Below are 27,049 nucleotides of genomic sequence, written 5' to 3' on the forward strand. Positions count from 1 at the left end.
CTGGTGGGCCAGCTTTCTCCACTTTACGGGTGAGGAGAGCAAAGCTCAGAGAAGGCAAGCCTCGGGCTGCCCCTCCTCCCAGGCTTCCTTTCGTGCAGTGTAACCCACTCCAGAGTTAAGGGAATTTAACCGGAAGTCCTTGGAATTTGACCCTGGACCAGGGCATATGTGGGGTAGAGCAATTTCCTTCCCACCCTGAATCATTTCCGTCCAGGCCTTACTCTCCTCTTACTACCCCCTGGGTGCAGGGCAGGAGTCCCATGGAAGCCTCTGAGTTGGGACATGCCAAGCACAGGCACAGGGCCAGACTCTGACCTGGTGGGGAAGGTGGCAGGCTCTCAGGGAAGAAACACGCAGGCAGATTAAATGGCCAGAAGCCCAGGCAGCCGGGTTTGGGGAAGGGCCCCAGGTCTTGGCCTGCCCTCAAGTCAACAGGTTATGGGATTGTGGCAGGGTGAGGAGCCCCCACTCTTAGCCTCAGACACAAACACACTTCAGACAGGGTTCCAGAAAACACATTTACCCGTACACTCGAGGTGACCCTGGCAAGTCACAGTTCAAAGGCCCCTTTGCCTATGGAACCCCAAGCTCTGGGCTGCCCTGACCAGGGCAACCAGCCTTGGAAGTGTGGCACCAAAGGTGGGTGGAGGGGGAGTGTAGAGAGGAAGGACCAGGGCTGGTACAAGGTTGAAGGTCACGAAGCTGGTGAGTGGGGGACCATCAGCCCTGTTGGCAAAGGCCACTGGACAGACCCCGAGGTGGGATAAACCCCAAAATTAAGATTCAGATTACTCAGGGAGTGGGGGTGGGGAGGAGTATACAAAGGCCACTATGGCCCCCTCTTCTCCCCTTCAAGTCTGGAGACCCGAGATGGCTCCAAGTGTCCCCAGGCTAGGGCAGGAAGGATCCCTAGGTCCATCCGGCATTGGCAGAGGCAGGATCCATAAATTAAATGTTTCTGGTGGAGTGTGAATGGAACGGAGGCCTGGTGAAAGCAATGCGGCCAGCCGGGCAGTGGGGCTACTGGGTCCTCCAGGACGGGTGGGCAAACACGATGGGTTTCTTCTTGGCCCAGCGGGAGAACACAGCCTTCTCAGTGATGAAGCGGTGGGCGCTGCGGGGCGCCCGCTCATGTGCCAGGTACATCTGACACTCGTCCAGCCGGCCCTTCTCGAAGTAGTGGTAAGGCACTGAGGGGTGGCTCTTCTCCCTGCGGGGTGGGGAGCAGGGACAGGCGTGGGGCACCAGAGCTCTCCCGCCTCCCGCTAGACTCTGCACCTACCTCGGCCACCCTCACCAAGTACTACAGGCCCACGGAGTCCCATGCCTGGTCTCAGGGGAGGCCAGGACACACAGGGGAGGGGCAGGACAGCTTGTACATCCCAAAGGCCAGTGTTTGAGCCCCAGCTCCACCTCTTGCAAGCTGGCTGACTACAGGCCAGAGACATACCTGGTAAACCTCAATAACCCATCTGTAAAATGGGAATCCACCTTCCATGCTGAGTCCATAGGTCAAAAAGATGAAGACTATGAAGTGCCTACTGGTGCTGGGCTCCTGGTGAGGAACCCCTCAAGCCCTGCGACACATACCCACCTACTTGTTGGCACCATGCACGCAGGTGGTCTGGCCAGGTGCCTTGGCAGAGGGCACACAGGATCCTACCATTTCACCCACATACTCAACAAATAAGTTCCAAAGAGAGGGTGAAAACATGGGATCCTTTCTGAACTTGTTAGTTACAATAACACTCAAATATAACATTAAAAGTAAAAACTTAGGTGCACTACATCACTGACATATGCTCGGCCCCTATGCTGCAGTAAGTGCTTCTGTAGACTGTTCGCTGCGTGAATGTTTCTACAACCTTCTCTCTTTCACAATAAGGAAATGGAGGCCCTGGCGGTGGCGTGACTGGCCTGAGGCCACACCGGCAGAGTGGAGATTGGTATCAAGCCTATCCCAGAGGCTGAGCCCATTCTCCCTGGGCACCAGCTCAAGGGATGTCTGTGTCTCCACCACCCACTAGGAAGCCCACACACCCTCCACCCCACAGCTCCTAGATCCTCGGGTGTGAGGCCCAAGGTCCTCCCAGCCACCCCAGCTCCCCTCCTGCCCAGGGCCTGGCTGGACTGACCTGCAGTAGCTGTCGCTGACCATTCCATAGACAACGATCTCCTCGCATAGCTCCAGGGCAAGGATCATGGTGAACCAGCCGGTGCTGAGAAACGAACCTGACTGCCTCCTGGCAGGGGAAAGACACAGTCACTTCCCCACTCTCACTCAGAGCAAGGGGCTTGTGGAGGCCCTAGCCTCTGCTCTCTCAAGGCACAGCACTGGTTACCCTCCCAGCTGAAGGCCGCTCACCTTGACCCTTACAGAGGGGGTCTTGGGGAAGCCTGGAGAGGGGACAGAGGTGGAGCTGGACACAAACCCAGGTCTGTTCAACTCCTCACCACCCACACAGGGCTTGTACAAACCTTTGGACGATGGTGTGGGGGCCCTGGTCACATCCTCTCTGTATCTAAGGGACCAAACTTGGGAAGAGAGTGGGAGGCAGCAGAGCAGTGGTTGAAAGTGGGAAAGGGGGTTGTCTGGAGTAAATGGTCTTTGATTCGAAGCCCGTACCTGCTCTGGGGTATCAGATTTTCTCATGAACCTCTCTGAGCCTCAGTGGGCCCATCTATGAAATGGGAACAATTATAGGTGGTTATGGGGAGGAACCCTGTCAGCCCCAGCAGCACCCCCTATGCCTTCACTCCTAACTCGGAACAAGGGGCTGTGTGGCCACCCCGGGCCTCCACTCTCTCAAGACACCAGCACTGGTTACTGTCCCAGCTGAGGGCCACTCACCTCCACCTCTACAGAGGCATTATGAGGTGGTTCAGTCCCTCAAAGCAAGCACCTCCCAGGCCTTGTGCTGCCCAGGAACCTGCCATACCCAACACTAACATTCTCAAAGAAGGGGGCGGCTGGGAGGGAACAACTGAGAAGACAAGGAAACAAAGGAATAAAGCTATCGGGTGGGAGGTGATCATCAGGTGGGGTGGTCAGGCAGGGCTTCTCAGAGGAGGTGACATTCCACCCGGGCCTGAACGGCAAGAAAGGGTCACTCATGGGGAGATTTGGGGGAAGACCCCTCTAGGCAGAGGGAACGATGTATGCGAAGGCATGCAGGTGAGAACCAGTGTGTGTGTGTGAGGAAGCCCAGGCGGCCGAGAAAGGCTGGAGCAGGGCAGGCAGGGGCCAAATCATGCAAGCCTGGTAGGCCAAAGAAGGGGGGGGCAGTTTGGATTTTATTTTCCATGTGAACCGAAGCTGCTGTGAGGTTGAGGGTGGGTAAATTATGGGGTGAATTCACTGGGGCGGATGGAGCTCAGACTACGGGTGTCAGCAGGAACAAGAGATGGGGGTGCTGCAAGGACAGGGAGGATGGTGGCACCTACGGGAGATTCAAGGCCCCATCGTACGTGGCAGGTGATGGAGTGAGGGGAGTTGGGTGGAAAACTGGAGGCTGGCAGCTGTATTTCCTGAGCTGGGGGCAGGGGAGGAAGAGGCCGGGATAAAACGAGATCTTGGATGTGGTACTTAGCCCAGTGCCCGGGGCACGAAGATGGCTGCTAGGGCTGTAACTGCTCCTTTATTTTCTGGAGGGGACTTCCCAGACCAATTCAGGTCTCAGAGCACCCCTTCCAGGGGAAGAGCTCGCTGCCCCTGCCCCGCGCTGGCCGGTGCTTGCAAGGCCGGATGCCACCCGCCACCACGTGGGATCCTCGATCTATGTCCCAATGTGAGGAACGACAGTCTCTCTGCTCCCCGCGCCCCAGGAGGGCAGGCCGACTGCGAGCGGCCAGGGCGACCCGCGGGGCGCTCACCGGTTCTTGCCCGTCTCGTTCTGGAAGACCTGGTCGCAGTAGGCCATCATGCGCTCGGTGAAGGTGTACACCTGCAGGCCCGGGTACATCCTGGTGAGCTGCAGCAGCGTGCGGTAGGTGCGGCCGCCCAGCGCGCGGTCCATGTTCCTCCCCTGGCCCCACACCACGTAGAGCGTGTCGCGGGCCTGCTGGAAATAGTGGGAGTAGTTGCGCAGCAGCAGCGGCACCGTCGTGTGCGAGATCACGCGCAGGGTGCTGCGCCGGCCCACGTCTGCCTCGAAGCCCGTGGTGGGTGCCTGGTTCATGCGCAGCACGCAGTCGGCACCGTCGATCTGGGCTCCCAGGCCCGAGCCCAGCATCTGGCCCGAGCTGGACACCACGGCACAGCTGTGGCAGGGCCCTCGGACCAGCGGCTGCAGGGGAGGAGAGAGAGAAAGAAGGGCGTGGGCACCTAACTTACGGTCCCTGCTTCCTCCTCCCCAGAAACACCCACTGACCTCACTTGACCCCTGGATCAACTCAAAGTACTTTATCCACCCATTTTACAAAGATGAGGAAACAGGCTGGGTAGGTGGAGTGACTTCCCCAAGGTCATACCAACAGCAAGTGGCAGAGCTGAGGTTCCAGTTCAGAGCCTTGTGCTTCCTCATTAGCCAGACACAGCCCATGTCCCTCCTGCGGAGGCCCTAACCAGCCCTTCATCATGAATTCTTCATTAGGGTTACAGAAGCAAATATTTATAAAGCACTTAGCGCTGTGTCTGCCATAGGCTGGGTGCCATATATGTGATTGTTAAGTAAACATAAATTTCAACTCTTCAAAATCACTCTTAGTCACTCCTTCCTCTGCCTGAGCTTCACCCATGTGTCCAGTTTACTAAGTAACAGCAGAGCCTTTAGTGCCCAGGACAATGTTGGGAGCCTCTGGTTCTGAGCCTGAATCCTGGCTCTGCCCCTTTCTAGCTGTATGACCTCAGGCACGTCACTTTGCCTTGCTGAGTTTCAATTCCCTTATCTGTAAAATGGGGATAAAAATAGCATCCACTTGACTAGATTTTGAGGATTCCATTTAAAATGCGTGGAGAGTTACGACACAGAGCTAGGGCACAGTGAGGGCCCAATCCCCATCTCAAGATCCCCCAAGAGGCAGAAGCAGAGCCAACCAGCCTGCAAATATTCACTTGGGGTTAGGACTCAGGTCTCCCAGAAGAGGATTTGTTCCCTGCCCCGGGCCTCCGTGCCCTCCTGGGGGAAGGCGAGTTTACAAAGGCCTGCAAAGGATATGGAACATTAATTCCAGTTAATAAAAGACACACTGTCATATCCCACTCAGGGACATTTCATATCATGTTGATTTAAGAACTTGTAGAACCATTTCCAAACTGCAGGAATAAAGAACAAGGCTTCCTTCTGCCCTCAATGTGAGCCTATCCTGACAACTGGGGTTTGTTCAGATCCAAGCTCACCACCAGCCCCAGGAGATGTTCTGCTTGTCCTGCACAGTCTTTAAAATATTTAATTAATCCCTAGTTTATAAAAACCAACCCTCTTGACATTCAAGACTTGGATTTCCTGCTTCTCTTAACAACCCAGACGATCTAGCTACCCTGAGTCCACACCCCTGTGAGCTCAGAGTGTCTGAAATGAACACTGGTCACCACATAGAAGATAGGACAGGGTCCACCAGCCCACCGCAGCATCTGTCCCTCCCTGGCCAGACCTGTGGGGCACTCGAGTTTGTGTGCCCCCCCTGGTTGCTTTTGCATCTTGATGAACTATTCCTACAGCACCTGTCCTGAACACTGTCCAAGAATCACCGAGTTGAACCTTCACAGCAACCCTACAGAGAGGAACTACACGACCATTCTTTACAACTGAGGCTCAGAGGAATGAAGACCCGAAATAGGTCTCCTCCAATCCAGGGTCCCTGAGCTCACCTCCCTCTGACCCACACTCAGAGAGTCATCAACTCAGAACTGGGAGCTTCCTGCGCTGGGCGTCAGTGCAGGATGCCTTTGAGAAACCTACCACGTGGGGCCACTGAAATCAGGGTGAGGGGTGTGAAGTGCTCAACTCTCGCCCAGCAGAGCTGGCATGGGGCAGTGGGTGCTGTCAGGGCAGGGGCTCAGATACCTCGTCACCCTGGGCTCCAGTTTCCCTGTCTCTCCATGAGAGGGACAGCTCTGGGTTGTCATGACTTTTATCTGTGTCTCTTCTATCCCCAAGAGCAATCAGCACAAGGCAAAACACATCGAAGGAACCAAATACACACTTGTTGAACAAATGGATCATGTGTCCACAGTTCAATCTAAAGATGCACACGATGCTCCTATCACCAGGATGTCACGATGTCTGTCTCCCCCCTGGCATGGGAGCTCTACGTGGCCCACCCATCCCCAGCACTCAGCTGACAGCAGCCAGGTAACATTTGTTGAATTAAAAAACTCATTTCCCCTTAGAACTTGGGGCTCAGAGAGGTGAAAGGACTGCTAACATCACACAGCTGGTGAGCATGATCACTAAGCTGACCTGGCATGAGCCCAGTTCTTACTATCACCCAGAGAGTTGCAGGGGACACCCCAGCATCCTTGGCCTGCCCTCAACATGCTGCCTGGCTGACTCACCTTCCCATCTGGCACTCTGCTATATCCACTGAAGTGCAGGGGCCTTGGCAGGGTGGGCCTGGAGTTGGTGGAGAGGTGGGGGCCCCGGCAGGAGGCCAGGCAGAAGGGCAGGCAGGCCCAGCAGCACAGCAGGATGTAGGCAGCAGAGAAGCCCAGGGAGCACAGGATGACCAGCAGGAGCCGACCCTGGGGAGACAGTGGGCATGAGGTGGAGATGAAGGTCCCTGGGGCTCCTAGAAGCTTCTACAAGGGGGCTGTATCCCAGTATCATGGGTCCAAACTCCAGCTCAGTAGCTCCTAGAAAATCAGCAGAATCTAAAGTCTCCATGAATCCAGCCTTCCTCTGGGCTGCCAGGCTCAGGGTACAGGAGGCTCTGGAGATAAGCCCTATATTGTAGACAAAACCTACCTGGGGTGAAGTGTGTAACTCAAAGCCATACAGCAATGAAACAGCAGAGTCAGACCCCAAATCCAGGCTGCAGAGCCCATGCTCTTAAGCAGAAGCCTAGGTGCACTGTGCAGCCTTGGGTATGACTCTCCACCTCTCTGGGCCTCTTTCCTCCTCTACAAAATAGGGGTCGATGACACCCGCAGTGTGAACTCACAGTGGTGAGAGTGCTCTGTATATGTAAAGCGCTATGTAAATGAGGACAGGAGTCAGACCCCGGACGGAGGCTATTAGTATGACCATCTCCCATCCCCTCCCCCAGCTGACTCAGGAGCAGTCTGCCAAGCTGATGATCACGACCTGGGTCAGCAGTCTAGGTGAGTAAGGGGGTCAAGAAGGGGATGTGAGGGAAGTGTCATTCAAGAAATGGCTGCCTGGGCTGGGTAGCTCGGTTGGAGCTTTCGTCCCAATACACCGAGGTTGCAGGTTCGATCCCTGGTCAGGGCACATACAAGAATTAATTGATGAATATATAAATAAGTGGAACAACAAAGAGATGTTTCTCTCTCATTCTCTCTCTTTCTCCCTTCCTTGCACTCTCTGAAAACAGAGAAAGAAAGAAAGGTCTCAATAATTGAAAGCTGCTGTCCAGGGGCTCTGCCTCCAGAAACCATATGCCAAAGGCCATTTGAACCACGAAGCCCCACTGGAGGGCTAGCCCTGCTGTCAGACTTTGTGAGTGCCCCCAACCAAGCCTTTTAGGAGGGGCCACCTGGTTTGGTGGGGGGGTCAGGATCCAGGGCTGCCATCGTGTGCTGGGCTACCCTCGTCACCACCTGTGTCTCTCTGGGCTCTAATTTCCTCAGGTCCCTCAGCCACCTGTCAGAGCACAGGCTAGTGCTCTTTGAAAACCAGAGGTGGAAAAGCAGCCCCATCGTCCCCTCCAGGAATATCTCAATGAAACACAACCTTTTCTGCCCACAAACTGTATTAGTTTCTAAAAATATCTCTGTGTCGCCAGCTGGGGAGTAGGGTGGGGAGTGTTCAGCCCCTGAGGACTCAGGCTCTGCCTGGCATCTGGTGCCCTGTGCACAAGGGACCCAGCGATCTCAATTCAGGCATTGATGGCTGACTCTCCCAACATCGAGGGAGCTCTTCCACAACCAGGGGCTCCTGAATCAAGTCAAGAGCAGCTAAACTGAACGTTCACACCACAGCCCACTCCTAGGCAGGTGCCTCACCTGGGTGACCTCCGGGATGCTCACACGAGGCAGTGCGATTATCTCCATTTTACCAGGGAGAGGGGCAAGACACTGAAACCAGAGAGGGACCACCACCTGTCTGGGGCCACACAGCCTGCCAGATCAGAGCCGGCCTTAAGGCGAGTCTACCCTTCGCCCCAGCTCAGGAACGGTGGGGTCAGAAGTGCCAGTCCTGGGGTGCGCCAGGCGACTGAGGCTGCTATGCTGGAAGCCACCTCCAAGCCCCCTGTGAGCTGTCCTTCCCCCCTGCTTACCTGAGCCTTCATGCTGTCAGTGCCGCTCAGCAACAGGGGGGGTGCTGTCTCCAGGGCTGGGAAGGGATGGGAGCCAGGCACCTGTCAAGACCCAGAAACTCAGAACTGGGAACCAGGCCTCAGAGGAAACTGCCCGGGGAAACTGAGGCAGGGGAGGTACAGGCCTGGGTCAAGGCAAAGGGCTTCTGAAAATCGAAGTCCCCAAACACCAGGCAGCACTGTCCCGTCCTTAAGGGGCTGGAACGGGTGACCTCTGGGAACCTTTCCACCCACCCAAATCCCATTGTGCAGATGAGGCAAGAGGGGCACAGCGGGGGAACCCTGGGCTCAAGGTCGCCCCTCGAACCTGGTCAGATGGAACCAGGAGCCAGGAGCTGCGACGCCCGCCCACCCTCCCGCCTCGCTACCCGCGGGGCGCGAGGCCTGGGGCGCGGCGGGAGGAGGATTTCCGCCCCTCTGCCCGGCTCCACCGCTCCCCCCCGCCGAGGGCTAACCGGGCGGGCGGGCTGGGGCGCGCGGGCTGCGCTCGACCCGCCGCTCGGAGCTCCATGGCCCGCGGGCCGGGTAAACCGGGTGGGAAGCCGGAGCCCCGGGGCACAGGGGCGCCGTTACCGCGGCTCCTGGAGGCTGGAAAGCGAAGGTGCCGTGCGAGGCGGGGCCGCGACTGCGGGGCGGAGCCGGGGCGGGGCGGGGCCTGCGCGGGGCGGGGCCTCCGAGCGCCGCCGGCGGCCGGGCCCGGGGAGGGGGCGGGGCCTGCGGGCCGGGGGCGGGGCCTGAGCTCGGCGGCCGGAGCTCTTTTGGGTGCTGCCCCGCGCGCGGGTCTCCGCTCCCGCCCAGGCTCAGGGCGCGCGGCCCTTAGAGCGAAGACCGAGCGGGTGTCAGAGCCGCTCCGCCGCGGACGCCTGGCCGCCCGGACTTGAGTTTCTCCATTTCCGAAACTGGGGAGGGAGTCGGTAGGAAAATGAAACAGGGGTTTGGGGTCAGGCAGCCCTGAGTCTCAAGTTGGTAGGGTTGTCAGTAAAATAACGGGACACCCAGTTTCTTTGGAATTTCAGATAATGAATAATTAAAAATCTGAAATTCCAATGGAACTGGGCGTCCTACGTTTTCTGTGGCAACCCTGCTTGGACTGTCTGTGTGGGCAGTTAGGCCTATCATGTCCTCAGGGCATTGCCAGCGCCTGCACATGCCCACACACACCATGTCTGTTGAAAGAGCGGCTTAGGAGGGCCGGGAGTCTGGCCCTGAGCGGCTTAGGAGGGCCGGGAGTCTGGGCCCTGAGCAACTTAGGAGGGCCGGGAGTCTGGGCCCTGAGCAACTTAGGAGGGCCGGGAGTCTGGGCCCGGAGCGGCTTAGGAGGGCCTGGAGCCTGGGCCCGGAGCAACTTAGGAGGGCCGGGAGTCTGGGCCCGGAGCGGCTTAGGAGGGCCGGGAGTCTGGCCCTGAGCGGCTTAGGAGGGCCGGGAGTCTGGGCCCGGAGCAACTTAGGAGGGCCGGGAGTCTGGCCCTGAGCGGCTTAGGAGGGCCGGGAGTCTGGGCCCGGAGCAACTTAGGAGGGCCGGGAGTCTGGGCCCGGAGCGGCTTAGGAGGGCCGGGAGTCTGGCCCTGAGTGGCTTAGGAGGGCCGGGAGTCTGGCCCTGAGCGACTTAGGAGGGCCGGGAGTCTGGGCCCGGAGCGGCTTAGGAGGGCCGGGAGTCTGGGCCTGGAGTGGCTTAGGAGGGCCTGGAGTCTGGCCCTGAGCGGCTTAGGAGGGCCCGGAGTCGGCCCCGTGAGACCTTGGATGTCACTTCCAGTCCAGCCACAGGCCCTGACTCAGCCCATTCCCAGAGACCCAAAGGGAGTGAGGGGCTGAGCCAGCGTATCTAGGAGCGCAGGATTCTGGGGCTCTCACTCAGCCCTGTGCATCCAGACCCAAGGGAAGTGTGGTGCCAAACCCCAGTTTCCTGGTGTGCTGCCCTAACACCACTGAGTTTCCACAACCCACCCACCCAACCTCCAGGGCGGGTGAAGAGCTGAACACACCGGATGTCTCAACTTCCTGCTGAGTCAAAACAAGAAATTCTCCATGGCTTGTGTTAGCTCAGAGAGGTTGTCACCCAAGGCCACCCAGGTATCTAGGGGTGATGTCCTATATCATCTATATCTACATCTGTATCTGTATCTATATGTGTGCTTCCAGGAACCCGCACTCCAGTCCCGCAACATAAGCGTTCCCTTTCCTCTTCTTCCCCGTCAGCCATTTCCCTCCTTTTCTCTGAAGGCCAGTGGGATGGCAGTGTGGTGTAGCTGAGCAGCTTTCCCTAGGTCCAGAGTCATCCAGGTCCGGGGGTCGCTCTTGGCCCGCACAGCCCCCCCCACCACACTGTCCCTACCCACTCTCAACTCCAACCACAGGGAAATGTTCCTTTATTTCAAGTGCCAGGTTCTCTCTCACCCCAACCCTTTGCTGTGCCCGTAACCTGGGACCCTCCTAGGGTTGCATCTGACTCTTCTGATATCAGTTTAGAGGTTAGAAACAACCCCACCTATCAAATACTTAGGTGGCATCCCTTCCCTGAGCTTCATGGCCCCATGCTCCTTCACAAGGCTTTGTTATACCAGGTTGCTTTTGTCACCACCCCCTCAACCTGCCCCACCCCCGACTGTGAGCTCTCTGAAGGTGGAACCTGTGCATCTTGCTCCACCTCCAGGTGTCCAAAGCCCAGCAGAGGGCGTGTCACATACATAGCAGGTGCTCAATAAATATTTAATGAGTTAATGAGGTCCATTTCCACCCTTCCATCTTACAGATTAGGCCAGCGAGGCACAGAGAGGGTTAGCACTTTGCCCTGGTCGCACAGCCAGGCCCCAGAGCAGCACTAGAAGAAAGGCCAGCTTGGGCACGGTCGGATTGGACTGATGTCAGAGGCCGGGCTGGAGTCTCCTGGAGGAGGGAGAAGGAACGATCAGGGGCTATGTGGGCACTTTGCTTCTCTGCTCCTGGTGATGTTTGTTTGGCGAGGGCCCTTGGTCTGCCCACCAACCAATTCTGCCCCCATTTCTCAGATGAGAAAAGTAACTATCACAGGAGAGCAGAGCTTACTCAAGATCAACAGTGGACCCAACATAGTGGTTCCCAGAACTGCAGGTCCCTCAATACCCCAACTTTGCCTACCTACATCCTTAGAGGGCCTTTTTTGAGCCAGGGGCAGGAGCCTATGTTCTCGGACTGACCTTGCCACTTACCAGTGCGTAAGCCCCTTAAAGTCTCTGGGCCTCCGTTTCCCCATCTGGATGACAAAGGGCCTGGGATAGAGCCTTCAGCCTCCCCCCTTTCCCAAAACATGAGGACAGGGCTACAGGAGCTGGTGAGTAAGAATATAGGGCTTGTGAGTCCGAAAGGCATAGTCGAGTCCTGGTTCCAGCATTTATTGCTGAGTGATCTTGCTCAGTCCCTTCAACCCATCAGCCTCCATTTCATGGTCTGCAAAAAGAAAATAATAGCATTTTTGAGGATATAATGAGCTAATGTGGGTAGTCCCTGGCACAATGCCAGCCTGGCACAGCATGGCCATCAAACAGGGGTGTGTCCTATTAGTTAGGGAATGCTGCCCTCTGGAGGCCGCCTGGAGGAACAGCAGGCGAGGGGAGCCCGACCCGCGGACCAAACCAGGCTGGACCGCGCGCGCTCCGGGCTTGAGCCCATTGTCCAGATGGGGAGAGCGCGGCGCGGCGCGGGTCACTCGGTGTGCGCCTCCACCCACTGGCAGAGGCGACGGGCGTAGAGAGCCGGGCTGACGGTGGAGAAGGTCCGGTTCGGGTAGCGCAGCGTCTTCCACAGGTGCTCCAGTCGCTTGCGGAGCCCGTAGACGGTGGCGAGGTCCACGAGGCCCAGGAAATAGCGTTGCTCCGGCCCGTCCAAGATGTGAAGGGCGTTGGGGCCGTCGGGCAGCAGGCGGAGGTTCTGCGCTCCCGGCTCCTCCGAGTTCTGTGCCCCTTGCACAGACCTGGGGGCCCACAGGGAGGTGAGGCTACCACCTCCTCCGGGGAGCCCCGGTTGACCCTTAAACGTGGCCAGGCTGCCTTTGGGTGGCACTCTGCCCTCTAACCCTGTGCTTCCCTTGTTCATTTCCACACCTTCTGAGGGCCAGGCTGTGACGTCAGATAAACTGGGAGGCTGAGTAAAGTGTAGCTGATGGTCTAGACCTGCACTGGCCCATAGGTAGCCACTAGCCGCATGAGGCCTTTGAGCAATCATATGTGGCCAGCCCAACTGAGTTGAGATACACTGTATGTGTAAAATATATTCTGAATTTCCAAGACAGGGTGAGCAAAAGATTGTAAAATATCTCATGAATATTTACATTGATTAGATGATGAAATGATAAAATTTTGAATGTATTGAGTAAATAAAATAGATTAATATTATTTTTACCAGTTTCTTTTTACTTTAAAGAAGTGACTAGAAAATGTTAAACTACATGTGTGGCCTTCATTACATTTCTATTGGGTAGTGCAGTTCTAGAGCATTGCGGCCACGCAGACCCTGGCTCTGCACTCACAGGCCACGCCACTTTGGGCAAGTCTTGTCTTTGGGTATTTCCTAAACTTCTGTTTGGGGTCGTCCAGCCCTGGAAGTTTCAAGGTAGTAAAGCTGAGACCTTGAGAACAAAGCCCAACTCGTTTGCAGACGGTGTGTGTTTTGTTTGTTTGTATGTCTGTTTTCCTCAAAATGTATCCAAGTCAGAAGATGCCTTTCATTGGGCCGCAGCCCCAGCCAGAAGCAGGTTCAGTTTCCTGACTTTGTTCTCCTGGAGGTGGGGAGGAGGTGGAGGTGGGGTGTCACTGAGGGGCTTTATTCCTGCCCTGCCCAGGGAAGTAGGCCAATGGCAGTGGTCTGGAAGGCCAGTCAGGGTGCTGGTATTCTCTGCGGTGCCAAGGTGACATGGGTGCTGGAGAGTCATGTGTGTGTGTGTGTGTGTGTAGGGGTGTTTTGAATGAGAGGCTGGGAACTGGGTGGGGGTGGAGCTGGGACAGTGGTTATTTACCAGCCAGCACAAAAATACTTCAATATGACAACTGTTATATGCAAACCCTGGCTTACTGGTTGAATGATAGCTGTGACCTAAGTGCCAGCGGGGGGTAGAGGCCAAGGGAGAAGCTGATCTAGCTTGGATGGGCAGACTTGAGGAGGTTCTGTGCCCCATGGCAGGAACTGCACCTTCTGGTCAAGATGTGCTCAGCCCAGCCAAAGGGCATGGGGAGCCATCACCCTGGATCCTGCCCAAGTAAGGGGAGGGGATGAGGAGCTGGGTGAGTGGGTGTCATTCATTTTTCACTGGTCTTTTCCACCCACCAGCTCAAGGGACTTATTCCCTTGAAGTGCCTGTCTTAATCCTACATAATTCTGTTTAACCACAGAAGTGGGTCTTGGACTGCAATCCAATGAACTAGCCAAGTACTAACATGAATCTTCAGAAGTCATTCTACAACTTCCCTTTCCTTCTCTGAGCCTCAGTTTTCACATCTTTAAAATGGCAATGAGCCACTTTAATGAGGCTCATGGCCGGCATGCAAGGAGTGACGGTTACTATTACAAGGGGAGGACAGCGTGCTGTTGGTGCCAATGGTGATGACCTCGGGGCCCTAGAAGTGGAATGACTGGGTTAAGAGGTAAGAGCTTTCTAAGACAACAATTAAATAGGTCTGAAACCTGCAATGGCTCCAAATCCCCTTCTGAAAAATGGGCAGATTCTCCGAATCCAGACTAAAGCCCTTGTCCAACTGAATCTCGCCTGTCCTTGCTCCTGCTGTGGTCCACCTGTGCCCACTACCCCTGGCAGCCAGGCCTCTCACATGCGCGCACACTCTCTCTCACACTGCACTTTCCAGTCGTCAAGCCTTTGCCGATTCGGTTCCCCACCTGTCCGTCTGTCTGTTTTTCCCACGCTCTCATCACCTCATTCTCGCCGTTGCCCCTGGGGGCGCCCACCTGGCTGTGCGGAAGACGAGGCTGCTGCCTGGGCCCCTCTCATCCCCCTGGAGATGCTGGAAGGCCATCAGGAGGCTGTAGTCCAGCACGTTGAGTTCCCGGAGGAAGGCGGTGTCCAGTTCCATCTGCCTGAGGAGCCAGCTCCGCTGGGGCCCTGCTGGAGCATCAGCGCCTCTGCCTGAGTACTCGTGTGCCAGGCAGGGTGCTGAGGGCTCCACACACATCTGCCCCGAAAGGGTAGGTGTCGTTACTGTCCCATTTCACAGATGAGGAAACTCATCTGTAATTTGCCTTGGTCACCTAGCTAGTAAATTGTGAAGGCAGGATTTGAACCCGGCTCTGCCTGACTCCAGAATCTGGGTTCTAATGCCTTGGGCAGAGGACAGTGCCAAGGACACCCGCCTGACTTCACCCTAAATGGAGGAAGAGCAGGCAGCGATGGCCCTGTGGCTCACCCAGGTCGATGGTCTTGCCCTGAAAGTTGAGGTCCTTCAGCACCAAGACAAGGGGGCTGCCCTCAGGGGCCGGCTCCACCCATCGGCTCACCTCACAGCCCTTGATGTCATATCTGGAGGTGCGGGGAGTTGGGGAACACAACAAAATTCAGCCTTACACAGACTTGAGACACAAAGGGACTTTCACAAGGTAATAAGACGAAACAAGAGCTTCCACGGGGTGACTGTTCAGATCCTCAGCACAACTCTATCCTATTATTATCCCCATGTTAGCGATGAAGTGTAAGGCTCAGAGAGGCTCTTTGACTTGCCCAAGGCCACCCAGTAAGTAAAGGGCAGAGCAGGGACTTGAACTCAGGCCTTTGGAAGTCCAGTGCAGCCTGTGCCTGACTCTCGGCACCTTGTCATCCCTCGGGGGTGTCCCGGGCACAGGGGTCCAACCCTAGGCAGGAGCACCAGGAGGGCCTGGAGGGACCCAGAGGCCCTGCGGGAACTCTAACCGGGAGCCTCAGGAGGGCAGAATCAGGCCTGGGAGGCGCTGAGGGCACCGTTCAGTCAAAGGTTGGGCTTGAATCCCTGCTCCTCACAGAGCAGCTGTGTGGCTGCTTGCCTCAGTGTCTCATCTATAAAATGGGAGTGATAACGCCTACCCCTCGGGGTTGTTATGGAAACAATATGAATGCAGGTGGCTCAGCAGTGCCCCAGGCATTCTGAGTGCTCAAGAGAGGACAGCCGTGTCTCCGACGCACCAGGAGACCCTGGGAACGCCCCTTCTCCCCGGGTCTTCAGATTCGCGGTCTATCTAGTGGGCGTGGGTGCTTCGGGGGGCACATCCCGAGCGGGGCCGGGGCCCTGGAGGCCGGCTCACCTCTGGGAGATGCGGCCGGCGGGATAGAAGACGCTCTGCATGACGATGAAGAACTTCTGGGAACGGGGAGGGAGTGAGGGAGGCCAGGGTCGCACCTGCCGCCGCCCCTCCGGCCCGGCCCCCTCGCCTCGGCCTCACCCACCTTCTTGCCCCGGGCCACCCGCAGACTGTGCACTCCTGGAAGGGGGGAGGGCGCCGGGTGAGGGGCCCCAGACTCTGCAATCCGGGCTCCATGGCGCCCTAGTCCCAGCTCCAGGCCAAGCCTCCCCAAGTCCCGCCGCATCCCGAGCCCGCCCCTCCAGCTGCGCCCCCAGGCCCCTCCTCAGCCAAGGCCACCCGCCTCTAGACTCAGCCCCGGGGGTGCCGGGTCCTCTGGCAAGGCCTTGGGCGCAAACCCTGCTCCAGGACCTTGCAGTCCCAACCCCGCCCCTTGGGCCCCGCCCCATGTCTTGGCCCCGCCCCCAGGGCCCCCCCGGCGCTACCACTGAGGACGCGCCCTGCCCGATCTCTGCGCGAAGTCGGATCCGCCTCCAGTCCAGGGACCCCGCGCCCTGCAACGCCCCCTTCCCCTCCTCTCTCTCTTCTCACCCCTCCCCCCACCCCACCCCACCCCCACCCCCGTCCCGGGACCCCGGTGCGTCCTACCCAGCAGCCGCGCCAGCAGCGAGTGCGGGTGCCGCTGCAGGTGCTGCACGTAGCGGGGCAGGTGGGCGAGCAGCGCCCGCACCTCCCTGCGCCTCTGGGTCTTCAGGAAGAAGCGCTGGTCGTGGCTGGGGGGGGGGGGGTGCGGGGGAGGGAGAGGTCACTGACTTAGCCGGGTTGGAGCGGCTCCCACGCGGCTCCCCGACCCCTCCTGTCCTTGCATGGCTCTGTCTCCCCAGGGCCGGGCCCTCGCCCTCAGCCTCTCCTCTGACTTCTATCGAGCTGAGACCCTCCCTGACCTGGCCTTTATCCTCTCCCCAAATGCCACCCTCCGCCCAGGGACACCACGCCGGCCCCTTCCCCACCCCTGCTGCCAGCTCACGACAGGAAGAAGCTGGCCTTGCTCTTGGAGGTGCTGAGGAACTGCAGGTAGGGGCCATCGGGCCCCAGGGCGGCCTGGTAGTCCTCCTCGGCCAGGCCCAGAGAGTGGCGCAGCCAGGCGAAGGCGGGGCCGGCCAGGGTGCCCAGCTCGAAGCCCTGCAGGGGAGGGAGAGCAGCCCTAAGAGCGTCCGTGGGGTCCAGGCGTGTGCAGTTGGCCCCAGTGAACCACACCCTTTTGAGGCACTGTACCCGTGGGGAAACTGAGGAGAGAAGTAAGATGGTATCCGCCCCCTCCATGCAGCAGTCTGAGGCTTCCTACCTCGTGAACCTGGGTCAGGACCTCAGAGAAATCCTCCTCAGTAGGCAGCCCCTGCAGGGAGGGGCAGAGGGGCTCAGAGCAAGTCTCAGCCCCCCACTGCCAGCCCCAGGATCTCCGAGCGTCTCGCACCTGGTCTCACCGCTTCCCCCAATTTGATTCCGCCAGCAAACAGGGACTGCCCTGGGTGTGCCTGAGTGGGGCAGATGGAGGCTGCAGCCCCTCCCAGGGAGATGAGAGAGTGACCTGAGGCAGGTCCTGGGTATGTCTCCTCCACAGCTGGGCCCCCAGCACCTGGCACATTCACCCAGACACACACATTGGCTAAGTGCAGCTGGATGTCATCCCAGTAAAAGGTGATGGCCTGGAAGCCCAGAGACCTGCCCGACAGCCTGGGAGGGGCAGGATCAGAAAAGGCTTCCTGGGGGAGGTGACCTGTAAGCTGAAATCTGAAAGGCAGTGGAGAGGAGGACGAGGGTACTCACAGCAGTGGGAACTGTGTTGGTGGCCACCAGGAAGGGAATGAGGGCCCAAGTGGCTTAAGTGAGTAAGGGAGGGATGGAGTATGAATGAGGCTGGACGGTTGGCCCTTGGGCTTGAACCAGCAGGATCCTGAGGCCATGATGAGTACTGGGGAGCCAAGGAAGATTTTCACCAGGTAATGAGGCCAGGTTGTGATTTTCAGCAGGTGATGAGATTTAGAGGACTCCCTCTGGCTCTGTACTCTCCCTGGACCTCTAGGTGTCTGTGCTTGTGGGAGGTGGTCACACTGTGCACACACTCAAACAACACACATGCTCACCCGGGCCCATCCAGCTGCTGAGCTTGCAGTTGTACAACCCTTTCTGCTGAGCTAGCCTGGCCCCAGCTGAGCTCTGGGGAGGATGGGCCATGCTGGCTGGGTTGGGGGTAGGGTCCCTTCTCAACCATACACCCCGGCAGAGCTGGGAAGGCCTCAGAGACCAAGGAATACAATCCCTTTCCCCAAAGTTGTTATACGTTACACAGATGGGAACACTGAGGCCCAAAGAGAAGCAGAGGCCCATCTAAAGTTACACAGCAACCACCTGGGTCAGGGGGTTCCTCACATCCTCAACACACCCTGGACTTTCTGGCTTCCTGGCCTCAGCCCCAACCCCAGAATATCCCTCCCTCCCTGCACCAAGCCCCTAATTTCCTCCCCTTATAGCCGTTTCTGATCTCCAACTCTGCAGTATTAGCAAGACAGGGCATCAGCCTGGTATTGCCATTGGTGCATAGGGCAGACTGGCCACTCACCCTGGGCGGGTGGTCCATAGAGACCTGGGTGGCAGCCCACAGCCCTGCCTGCATCATACACGCCAGCCGGTGCAGCTCATGTCCAGGGCTTATCTCAAACAGGCCTAGGCGCAGCTGCTTGTCTCGCAGACGCCAGAGAAGGCCACGGCGTCCGGAACTTGAGGTGGTTGCTTTGCGTCCAGCCACTGGGGAGGGGGCCAGTACCTGGTGACAGAAGGCACAAGAAGCAATGAGCATGTGGCAGCAACGCAGAGAGGCAAGACATGGGTAGGAGTCCCATCTCCACTACCTTGAGCCCCTCCTCTTTCTCTCTGCCTCAGTTTCCTCAGTTGTAAAATATGGATAATGCTGGTACCCACCTCACTGGGTGGTATGGGGGCCACACAGTCCCCAGCATGCAGTCAGCACCCAAAATAGAGTGATGGTTATTAATAGCAGTGGCAGAGCATGCAGTTCTGCAGCCAAACCTGGCCCAAGACTATCTCTCACCAGCTGTGTGGCCTTAGGTAAGTCACCTAACCTTCTGGGCCTCATTTTCTCATCTGTAAAATGAGAACTATAACAACATTGTGGCTGATATTAACTGTTGTTACTGTTGAGTTTGAGCTCTGTGCCCAGGAACCCTTGATAGGAGCTGTGAGGCGGAGGGACTCTCTCAAGTATGCCACTCATCTCTGCTGAGTTCCTCCAGGCCAGCTCAGAAGGTCAGCAGGAAGCTGAGGTCAGCCGCTGACCCATTAGCAGTGGCCACCCACCATGTGACCAGCACCGGCTGAGTGTGACCTCCTAACAGCCCTATGAAGGAGAAGCTTTTATTATTATTTCCATTTTCCCCGTGAAAAAAACTTAAGATGTTCTCAGGGGATACCTGCCAGACTTGCCCCTTCCTACCTGCGGTTCCCACGCGGGGTGTGTCCTGGTCCCCGCCCTGTGCAGGACCCCTCAGGAGCTTGGATGGGGGTGTGTCCGCCCCGCACGAGCAGGGGAGGCCCGGCTCCTGCTCCCTAACCATCCCCTCTTTTGTCCTTTCTCGGGTCAGCACCTACCTCTCGGGGCCCCGGGCTCGGTGCGGCCATGGTCCCCGCAGCAGCTTCCCGGGCTCTGGCAGCATCCCCCGCCGCCTGGCCGCCCGGCTGCGGGAGCCAGGCCCCGCCCCTGCTTCTGGACTGACCAATCGCGCGGTGCCGGTCGCTGCTGCACCCAATCCGCGCGTGAGTCGCCCGCAGCCTCCCGCGGGGCCCGCCTCCGGAGCTGCAGCATCTTTCTGCCAGCGGCCGGGGCGGGGCGGGGCCGCCGCGCGTTGGTCAAGGACCCTGGGGCGCCCCCAATTCCTCCCCTGGGTGGGAGGACTCGGGTCGCGGGATCGCTCGGGGACCTGAGTAAGCTAAATACAGCCCCGACCACCCGCTCTGGCGTGAAAGCCCCATCGACGGCCTTGCGGGTGAGGAAACGAAGGTCCAGAGAGGGAAGTGACCATCTCCAGGTCCCCCAGGGAGTCTGGGGCGCGCAGTTACTCAACACTAGTATTTAACACTTCCTACGGGCCCGGCCGGGAGCAGTGCTAGGCCCGGGGACTTAGCGGTGAATGAGAGGGAGGAACGCGGCCGCTAGGAGATCTTTTAAAAGCATCCATGGGATGATGTCACTCGCTTAAAGCCTTCACTTCTCGCCATGGTCCAGGCCCTTCTGCCCACTCTCCGGCCGCACCCCAAACCACTCTCCATACCCCCACTGCACAGCCACAGGGATCCCCGCTAGCGCTTAGCCACCAAACACTCTTGGGGCTCAAGCAGCCTTGGGGCTGCTGCAAGTGCTGTTCCCTCTGCCTGCCGTCCACTTCCTTCCTCCTGCTCAGGGCTCCCACTCCTCATTCTCGGCCACATTGCCTTGTTTCACCTCCTTCATCACAGGCGACACTGCCGGGTATTGTCTCGTTCACTTGTTTATTAAGCCGCCTCCTAGGATGGGGTATCAGGAGGGCAGAAACCGTGATAGGCTGGTTTCCTGGTTCAGCACCTGGCACGAACTGGTGTTTGGTAAGTAGAGATTGAACCAACATGAGTAGCATGTGCAAAGGGCCTCGGGGAGTCCCAGGAAGTGAAAGGCGGGTGTGGTAGGGGGTGGAGTGAGTAGGAAAGAGCAAGCGAGCAGCAAGCGCGCAGGCTCCTGCTGGCCATGGGGGGTGAGGGGCGGGGAGCGGGACAAGCATTGTAAGTGCCTAAGATGCTCAGATGTTTTCCAAAGGTCACTGGTTGTCATCCAACCAATCTGGAGGGGGCTAGAGTGGGCAGAGGGCGAGTACGAGGAAACCTTTGGTGATTTAGGGCAGAAAATGATGGCTTTGCATGAGGGGGCGGGGGAGGGGAGAATTCAAATTGACAGGATTTGAGGTCTCGTGGATGGGGGCTGCAGGAGAGAAAACCTAAGGTCAGTGATGTCTGCCAAGCTTCTGGCTGGGGTCAGGGACACAGAATGCCAGTCATGAGCGGAGAGAGTCAGATTTGGGGGGCGGGGTCTGAGAATTCAGATCATGACTGGATGAATTTGAGGTGCCATGACACTCAGTGGGAACATTAGGTGGGCGGCTGGTGCATGTGCAATACATCAGGGCTCAGGCAATAGCCGGGCTGGAGACAAGCCTGGTAAAGACCAGGTCACCCAGGAAGACTGTGGGATGAGAAAGCCTGTGACAGAATTCTGAGGAACCCACCCTCTCCTGGCAGAACAGAGGAGCATGAGACATAAAACATGAGGAGTCATCACAGACACCAAGGACATCTGAGGTGCACCCAGGGGGGATGGCTCAGGCTACATGTGGCAGAGGGGTAAAGGAGATGTGCTTTGGATTTCAGACCAGACATCACTGGTCATCAGAATGGGCGCAGACCTCCTAGAGTGATGCCCAGCACAGTGGAGGTGAGGAAATGCAGGCAGCAGGTGTCAACACCCTTTGGGATGTCTGGCTGTGAAGGGGAGAGACCTGGAGGAAATTACTGGCTTGATGGAGGGTCCCTTAAGTGAGAGCCTGGAACATGTTCATGAAAGGTCTGGGAAGACCTTGTTGAGAGATGGAGGCTCTTCCCAGGAGAGGGGGATCATTAGAGACAGGAGGTTCCTGCTGTCGCAGTGGGAAAGGACAAGGACCCAACCCCCAGGTGAGCAGCTCTGCCTGGACTGGAGGGCCAGGAGAGGGCAGGACAGGGGTGCCTGCAATTGGCCTTTGTCCTGAGAATGACATCTCCGCTAACTGGAGGAGTGAACGTCCAAGGTGGAGGCTTATGTTAGGCACTGTGAATGGGAGAGCTGGCTGCCCAGAAGGGGTTGCTGAGGGGCTAGGGCTGGGCCTGTGCCAGATCAATCAACCTGAACACAGTGGAAGCAACCCTACTCTGGCTCAGAGCTACATTAAGTTGGGCAGCTGGTACAAGAGATGGACAACAGGTTTGGGCTTTTAGGGGACTGGGCTGAGGGTTCCTAAAATACTAGTTCATGCCGGCTGGGCTGACACAGTGAAGGCATGCTGAGGGTGATGTGGAGTCTGGCAGATTGCCATGCCTCTGCTCCCCAGCCGTGAGCTACAGTGGGTTGGAACCACATCTCTCCCAGTTACAGCTTTGTGTCCAGCACAGGGATGATCCAGGAGGCACCTAGGCACTTCATTGCACAAACCAGGGTCTCCTGACCTGAGACCAACGCAGTGGCCAGCTCCCAGCCCCTCTCCAGTCCCCAGCCCAGCTCCCCCGGTCAGGGATGGCACAGAGACAAACACACCATCAACATTTATTGTTCAGCTCTCCCCAACAGGCCAGTGCTAGGGCTAAGGGGCTGGGGGCCCAGTGTGCCTGAGGCCTGGTGATGGTCCCAAGGCCTGTCAGTCCTCCCCCTGGTCTTTCCAGGTCCAGAAGTCCTGTGGGGTTCCTGGCTATGTCAGACTCAGGGAAAGCTGCCTTCATGGAGGAAAAGGACATGTGGGGAGAGGCCACGTGATATCTCAAAACCTGCCAATTTCAACATCATCATGTGACAGGAGGGGAACTGAGGCAAGGGGGTAGAGCACAGAGGAAAAAGTGACAGAGGGTCTGAAGGTGAGGTAGGGAGGACCAGCATCTTTCAGGCCCTGAGCCAGAACAGGGAGAGAGGGGAACTTCCAGGTACTTCCTCCTGGCTCTGGAAGAGCGAGCAGGAGAGAAGTGGGGGTTCTGGTCAGTCAGGAGTGAGTCCTGAACAGCTCCATCCCCAGGGTGTCTGTAGGGCAGCCATGCTTGAGGGGGCTGCAGTGCCAGCACAGGTCCTGTGGGCCCCTGCCCTTGATATGCACTGTAGGGGAGGCAGCTGCATCCCTGCTGGGCCCTCACTGAGCCTTTTTGGTCACCTTCTGGTTCTTCAGCATCACATAGGTGATGAACACTCCTGGAATATACAGATCAGAAAGGCCAGGTAAGACCCAGTCTCGGGGCTGCTAGAAGGCCAGAACAGGGCACAGCATGGCAGAGTGACCCAAACATGGGGCCAAGGACCTCCCCAACCACCCTCCAGGCCACCTGATCATCTCCCTAGTCATCATCAAGCCACACATTCACCCACATTCACTCAACAAACACCACTGACTGCCTACCACAGGCAATTTGCTACATTTAGTGTTTCACAGTCTACAGGATATAAGATCCACCCAACTATCCATCTCACCAGCAACCACCTGTCCACCTACCTGCCTGCCCACCCACCTGCCCACGCAACATCCAGCATCCACCCACCCACCCACCTACTCCATTGTCCAGTCATCTGATTGTTGATTCATCCAAACCACTTTCTTGAGCACCAACTTAGTGCCATGGCCTATGCAGGCGCTGAGGACACAGTAATAATGAAGACAGTCCTAGAATACCCACACATTAGACCATGGGAGGCAAGAGAGGTACAGGAATCACGAGCCAGGGTGACAAGGGGGTGAGAGGTGATTAAGGTGTGAGCACAGCAGTGATGGTGGTAGTGGAGGGAGCAGGAAAAAGGGAGGCATCCCAATAGAGTCCAGTGAGCCCCAGGCATCTGGAAGGCTGATTGTAGCCCTGAGGGATAAACAAGAAAATCCCCAGGGTGAGTTGAGGGCAAGGAGCCTCAAGCAGATGTCCAGCAAGTGCCAAAATGTGGCCACACATTCAGGGGTGGGAAAGGGTCATGGGGCCCCCCAGACAGCCTGCCCAGGGGAATGATGACTTACCCACAAACAGGAGCAGCAGGAGGCCAACAGCTAGTGGGATGGCAACGGCATAAGCTCGGGGCAGGAAATACTTGTGGATGACATGCTGGCTGTCGATGAATGGCTGGCATCGAGGGCAGAGCTCTGGTGAGCATTCCCCACCCCGCCCAACTCCCCCAAGCCCAGACATCCACCTCCTCCATCTCAGGGGCTGATCCCACTCAAACCACTGGGACAGCACTTGCATTTCTTTAAGATGATGGCATTTGTGTGCCTTGTTGTTTTTCTTCATTTATTTAAGAGTTGTTTACTCCGTATTTGCCCTAAGTTAATGCTGGGGACCTGGCAGGGAACAAAGATAAAGGACTTGCTCTAAGTCCCTCACAGCCTAACGGGAAAAGGGTACCTGAGGAAGCCTGGAGTGATTCCCAACCTGGGCTCCAAGCTCTCCTTTACTAACATTTTCCTCCAAAGGATACCAAGTTCTGCAAGACTACCTTCGAAACACACTGCACTTCTTAAGCAGAAACAAACCCCCATCCCCACCCCAAATCCTAAAGGCCCTCACAAAATCCACTGGCACCCATCATGCCCAAGGAGTCAGCAGGATAATCAGAAGGACTAGATCTGCCATCAAAGGCAGAGCAAATCAGGATCAGGGCTTTACAGTGTAGCAGTTAAGGATATGACCTTGGGCCCAACCCTTCTCCCTGAGCCTCAGCTTCCTCATCTATAAAATGGGGACAGCACCAGCATCTCCCTCGTGGTGCTGTTCTGGAGATTTCATGAGAGATTCAAACAAAGCACCTAGCACAGTTCCCGTCACATAGTAGCTGCTTAAATGATGTTACGGGTCGGCTGCAAGATCCATGAATGGAGGCGAGAGAGGGCGGGGAAAGTACACATACCAAGAGAATCACCCAGGCAGTGTAGTAGGTGAAGATGATGAGGCTAACGGCGACGAGGCCGAGTCCCACCACCTGGTCTGTCCCCGTGGCCTGGAGAAAAGGGAGGGCTCAATTGACGAAGCGACTCCACTTAGGTGTACTAATGGAGGGGGCGTCGCAGCCTGATTATGCCGGCAAGGAGAGTGCCGGGCCTCGGGTTTTCAATGGGCCGGCGGGAGCGCAATCCCGGTTTCGAGTGCCCAAGCCCCGGTTCCCGAACAGACCAGGGACCCCCATCCCCAGCATTCAGCCAGACGCTCACCATTTCCCCGCGCCCCGCTCCGGAGCGCCACGCCACATCCGGTTCCGCATCCGGGCCCTTCTGGCCTTCGGCCGCATGGCACGCCGGGAGTCGTAGTCCTTACGCCGGCCCGCGCCCACAGGTTCCGACAGGCGGGCACCGCCTCTCCCTTTGCATGTCGGGAAATGTAGTTTCTCCAGAGGATTGTGTGACAAGTTGTTCCCAAATCTGCTTAGGTAATGGGGCCCGTTGAGGGTCCAGACTGGCTGGTATTCTCTGGCCTCAGCCCTGTCCAACTCGCCCCAGAAGAAAAGCCCCTTTCTAAATATCCCAAAGTCCCAAGGCCAGAGCGGGACGGAATCCTCATTTTTCAGACGGGAATGGTGAGGCTCAGAGAGGGGCGGGGCCTGAAGGGGGGCCACAGTTCGAGTCCGTGGCGAGGCCAACACCAGAACCTGGGGCCCTACGTCCTGGTCCCGGGGCCCTAACTCGTCTTTCTAGGGGAGGATGCTGAGAACGTGTCCTGGAGGGGGGCGGAGCAGGGGTGGCCCGAGCCCGCAGGGGTGGGAGGGTTTCGATTGGCTGGTGGGGGGGGGGGGACCCTTACCAGGGCCTGGCTTCCCCTCCTCTCCACACTGCAGGGACGGGGGAGGCCAGGGTGACCCTCCCTCTCCTCCCCGTCTCCCTCTCAGGCCCTGGGTGTCGCGACCGCCCAGGCAGGCCTTCCGACCCTCTGCAGGCTCCTCCCCAGGCTTGGAGGCCCTTTCTTTTTTTTCTTTTTCTTTTTTTAAATATATCTTTATTGATTTCAGAGAGAGGAAAGGAGAGGGTTAGAAAGATAGAAACATCAGTGATGAGAGTCATTGATAAGCTGCAGCCCGCAACCCGGGCATGTGCCCTGACCAGGAATCGAACCCCGATCGCCTGGATCCTAGGTCGATGCTCAACCACTGAGCCAGGCCCAGCGGGGCTTGGAGGCCCTTTGGTCTGAGCCAGGGGCGGCTGGGCCCCCTCGTTCATCTCCGACGTGTCCTCCGGTTCCGGAGTCTGCAACAGTCTCCCCACAGCTGGGGCCGGCTGCTCTTCACTCATCAGGTCTCAGTGGGATGCCAGTCATCCCAGGGAAGTCCCCTTGGCAGCTAGGCGGGGGTTCGTTCCCTCCAGTCTGCTCCAGATGACGCTGGTCAGCCCGTTTAATTAGCTTACTCGACCTGGCCCATCTGGGAGCTCCCTGAGGCTAGGGTCTGTGGTCACTGCTGTACCCCCAGTGCCTAGAATGGAGCTTCCCACAAAGTAGGAGCTTTGAATCAATCAACTGGCTTTAAGGTTCCGGGGCTTTTGGACCTTGGAATGCTACAGAATACAGCATAGGGCGGGGGTCCCGCGGAGATATGGTCTGAACCTGGCATGCTCCTTCTAGCAGCATGTGTCTCCTGGGGTTGTCCAAGCCCGTCTGACTATGGGGACTGTCCTCCCAAAGCTGAGAGGAGCAACCTTTTTTCTTTCCTACCATTTTGTATACTGATTTTTCACTTGGCATTACTGTGTTCCAAAGGAGCAACCCTTTCTGGCCTATAGCCCGATTCCTTCCCTCTCGGTCTCAGGACAGACTTTGGGCTCAGCTGAGAGCCAACTTGTCCCTCCCCAGATGTGCAGTGAACAGAGGAAGGGGGCTGAGTAATCACCCCCAGGGTTTTCAGGGTCTATGCCTGGGCATCAGCCCTGAGTGGGAACAAAGCAGTGCTGTGGCAGGGACAAGGCCTGGTAGTCTGGTTCCTTCTGGCCTGTCCAGAGCCACTGAGGTTTCTGGCCACTTCTGAGCTCATTAAAGGTTCAGGGTGACTTGCCTTTCTCAAAGCTTGGTGCAGACTCCTCTAAGTTTAAGCAGGGGCAGGGAGAGAGGGGGCCAGGCCTGGAGATTTGGAGAGGTTGGGGACATGCTCAGCACCTCCCATAGAGGTCAAGCTGTACACCCACTTTCTCATTTGATCCATAACCTCATTTTCAGCTAAGACACCTGAGGCATAGGTAGCTTTTTGTCTTCAGGCACACTTTGTTAGAGGCCACCTGACTGCTGGCGAGGTCTGTAGAGCAGTGGTTAGAACTTGGGCTCTGAGGTCAGAGCTGCCACATACTAGATCTGAGACTGGCAAGAAACCACACTTCTGGGCCTCAGTTTCCTCCCCAGGAACCTGGTGTAATAAAAGTGGTAATCACTGTGACTTCAGCCAGGACGTGGAGAACCCTGGCCACCTACTTCCTCCCCACACCCAAAGCATCACCTTACACATCTGGCTTCCATCTGATGTTGTCATTGACCCAGAGTCAAGTGAGTAAAACAAGCAAACAGGAAC

The 27,049-nt window shown here is 57.4% G+C and overlaps 3 protein-coding genes across 4 annotated transcripts; all 3 read right to left on the reverse strand.

The window, feature by feature from the left end:
• Positions 1-504: 504 nt before the first annotated feature.
• ST6GALNAC4 (ST6 N-acetylgalactosaminide alpha-2,6-sialyltransferase 4) lies at positions 505-8,826 on the reverse strand. 2 transcript variants are annotated; one of them, XM_016211100.2, is made up of 6 exons: positions 8,747-8,826; positions 8,401-8,481; positions 6,497-6,682; positions 3,874-4,286; positions 2,136-2,243; positions 505-1,210 (listed from the first exon to the last, which is right to left on the reverse strand). In XM_016211100.2, exons 2-6 carry the CDS (start codon positions 8,410-8,412, stop codon positions 1,021-1,023), a joined length of 909 nt encoding a protein of 302 aa, XP_016066586.2. In that variant the 5' UTR covers positions 8,413-8,481; positions 8,747-8,826; the 3' UTR covers positions 505-1,020. The 2 variants fall into 2 exon arrangements, with proteins under 2 accessions (XP_016066586.2, XP_087679361.1); XM_087823235.1 differs by lacking the exon at positions 8,747-8,826 and having other exon boundaries at positions 8,401-8,608.
• A 2,312-nt stretch (positions 8,827-11,138) lies between these two features.
• On the reverse strand, positions 11,139-18,547 carry PIP5KL1 (phosphatidylinositol-4-phosphate 5-kinase like 1). The gene is made up of 9 exons (XM_087823236.1): positions 18,311-18,547; positions 16,718-16,872; positions 16,339-16,463; positions 15,836-15,870; positions 15,694-15,749; positions 14,826-14,938; positions 14,371-14,524; positions 11,625-12,385; positions 11,139-11,322 (listed from the first exon to the last, which is right to left on the reverse strand). The coding sequence occupies exons 1-8, from the start codon at positions 18,545-18,547 to the stop codon at positions 12,118-12,120; spliced, it is 1,143 nt and encodes a 380-aa protein (XP_087679362.1). The 3' UTR covers positions 11,139-11,322; positions 11,625-12,117.
• A 3,527-nt stretch (positions 18,548-22,074) lies between these two features.
• DPM2 (dolichyl-phosphate mannosyltransferase subunit 2, regulatory) lies at positions 22,075-25,787 on the reverse strand. The gene is given in 6 exon segments (XM_016211101.2): positions 22,075-22,720; positions 23,529-23,631; positions 24,416-24,505; positions 24,717-24,776; positions 24,779-25,192; positions 25,644-25,787. Coding segments are annotated over 6 exon segments (870 nt in total). The 3' UTR covers positions 22,075-22,661.
• Between the last annotated feature and the right edge of the window lie 1,262 nt (positions 25,788-27,049).

Source organism: Miniopterus natalensis, chromosome 12 (assembly GCF_054644295.1).
Source record: "Miniopterus natalensis isolate mMinNat1 chromosome 12, mMinNat1.hap1, whole genome shotgun sequence".
Lineage (NCBI taxonomy): Eukaryota > Metazoa > Chordata > Mammalia > Chiroptera > Miniopteridae > Miniopterus > Miniopterus natalensis.

What these genes read in the sequence shown, in the direction of transcription:
- PIP5KL1 (XM_087823236.1), bottom strand. Translation starts at nt 18,547, where the DNA reads ATGCTCATTGCTTCTTGTGCCTTCTGTCACCAGGTACTGGCCCCCTCC. An exon ending in GCTGCTGGCGCGGCTGCTGG is followed by an intron (nt 15,871 to 16,338) that starts GTAGGACGCACC and finishes CCCCCCTTCCAG; the next exon opens with GAGTGCACAGTCTGCGGGTG. An exon ending in CTCGTCTTCCGCACAGCCAG is followed by an intron (nt 12,386 to 14,370) that starts GTGGGCGCCCCC and finishes GTGGGCCCCCAG; the next exon opens with GTCTGTGCAAGGGGCACAGA.
- ST6GALNAC4 (XM_016211100.2), bottom strand. An exon ending in GCAGAGTGCCAGATGGGAAG is followed by an intron (nt 4,287 to 6,496) that starts GTGAGTCAGCCA and finishes CCTCCCCTGCAG; the next exon opens with CCGCTGGTCCGAGGGCCCTG. An exon ending in AACGAGACGGGCAAGAACCG is followed by an intron (nt 2,244 to 3,873) that starts GTGAGCGCCCCG and finishes TTCCCCTGCCAG; the next exon opens with GAGGCAGTCAGGTTCGTTTC.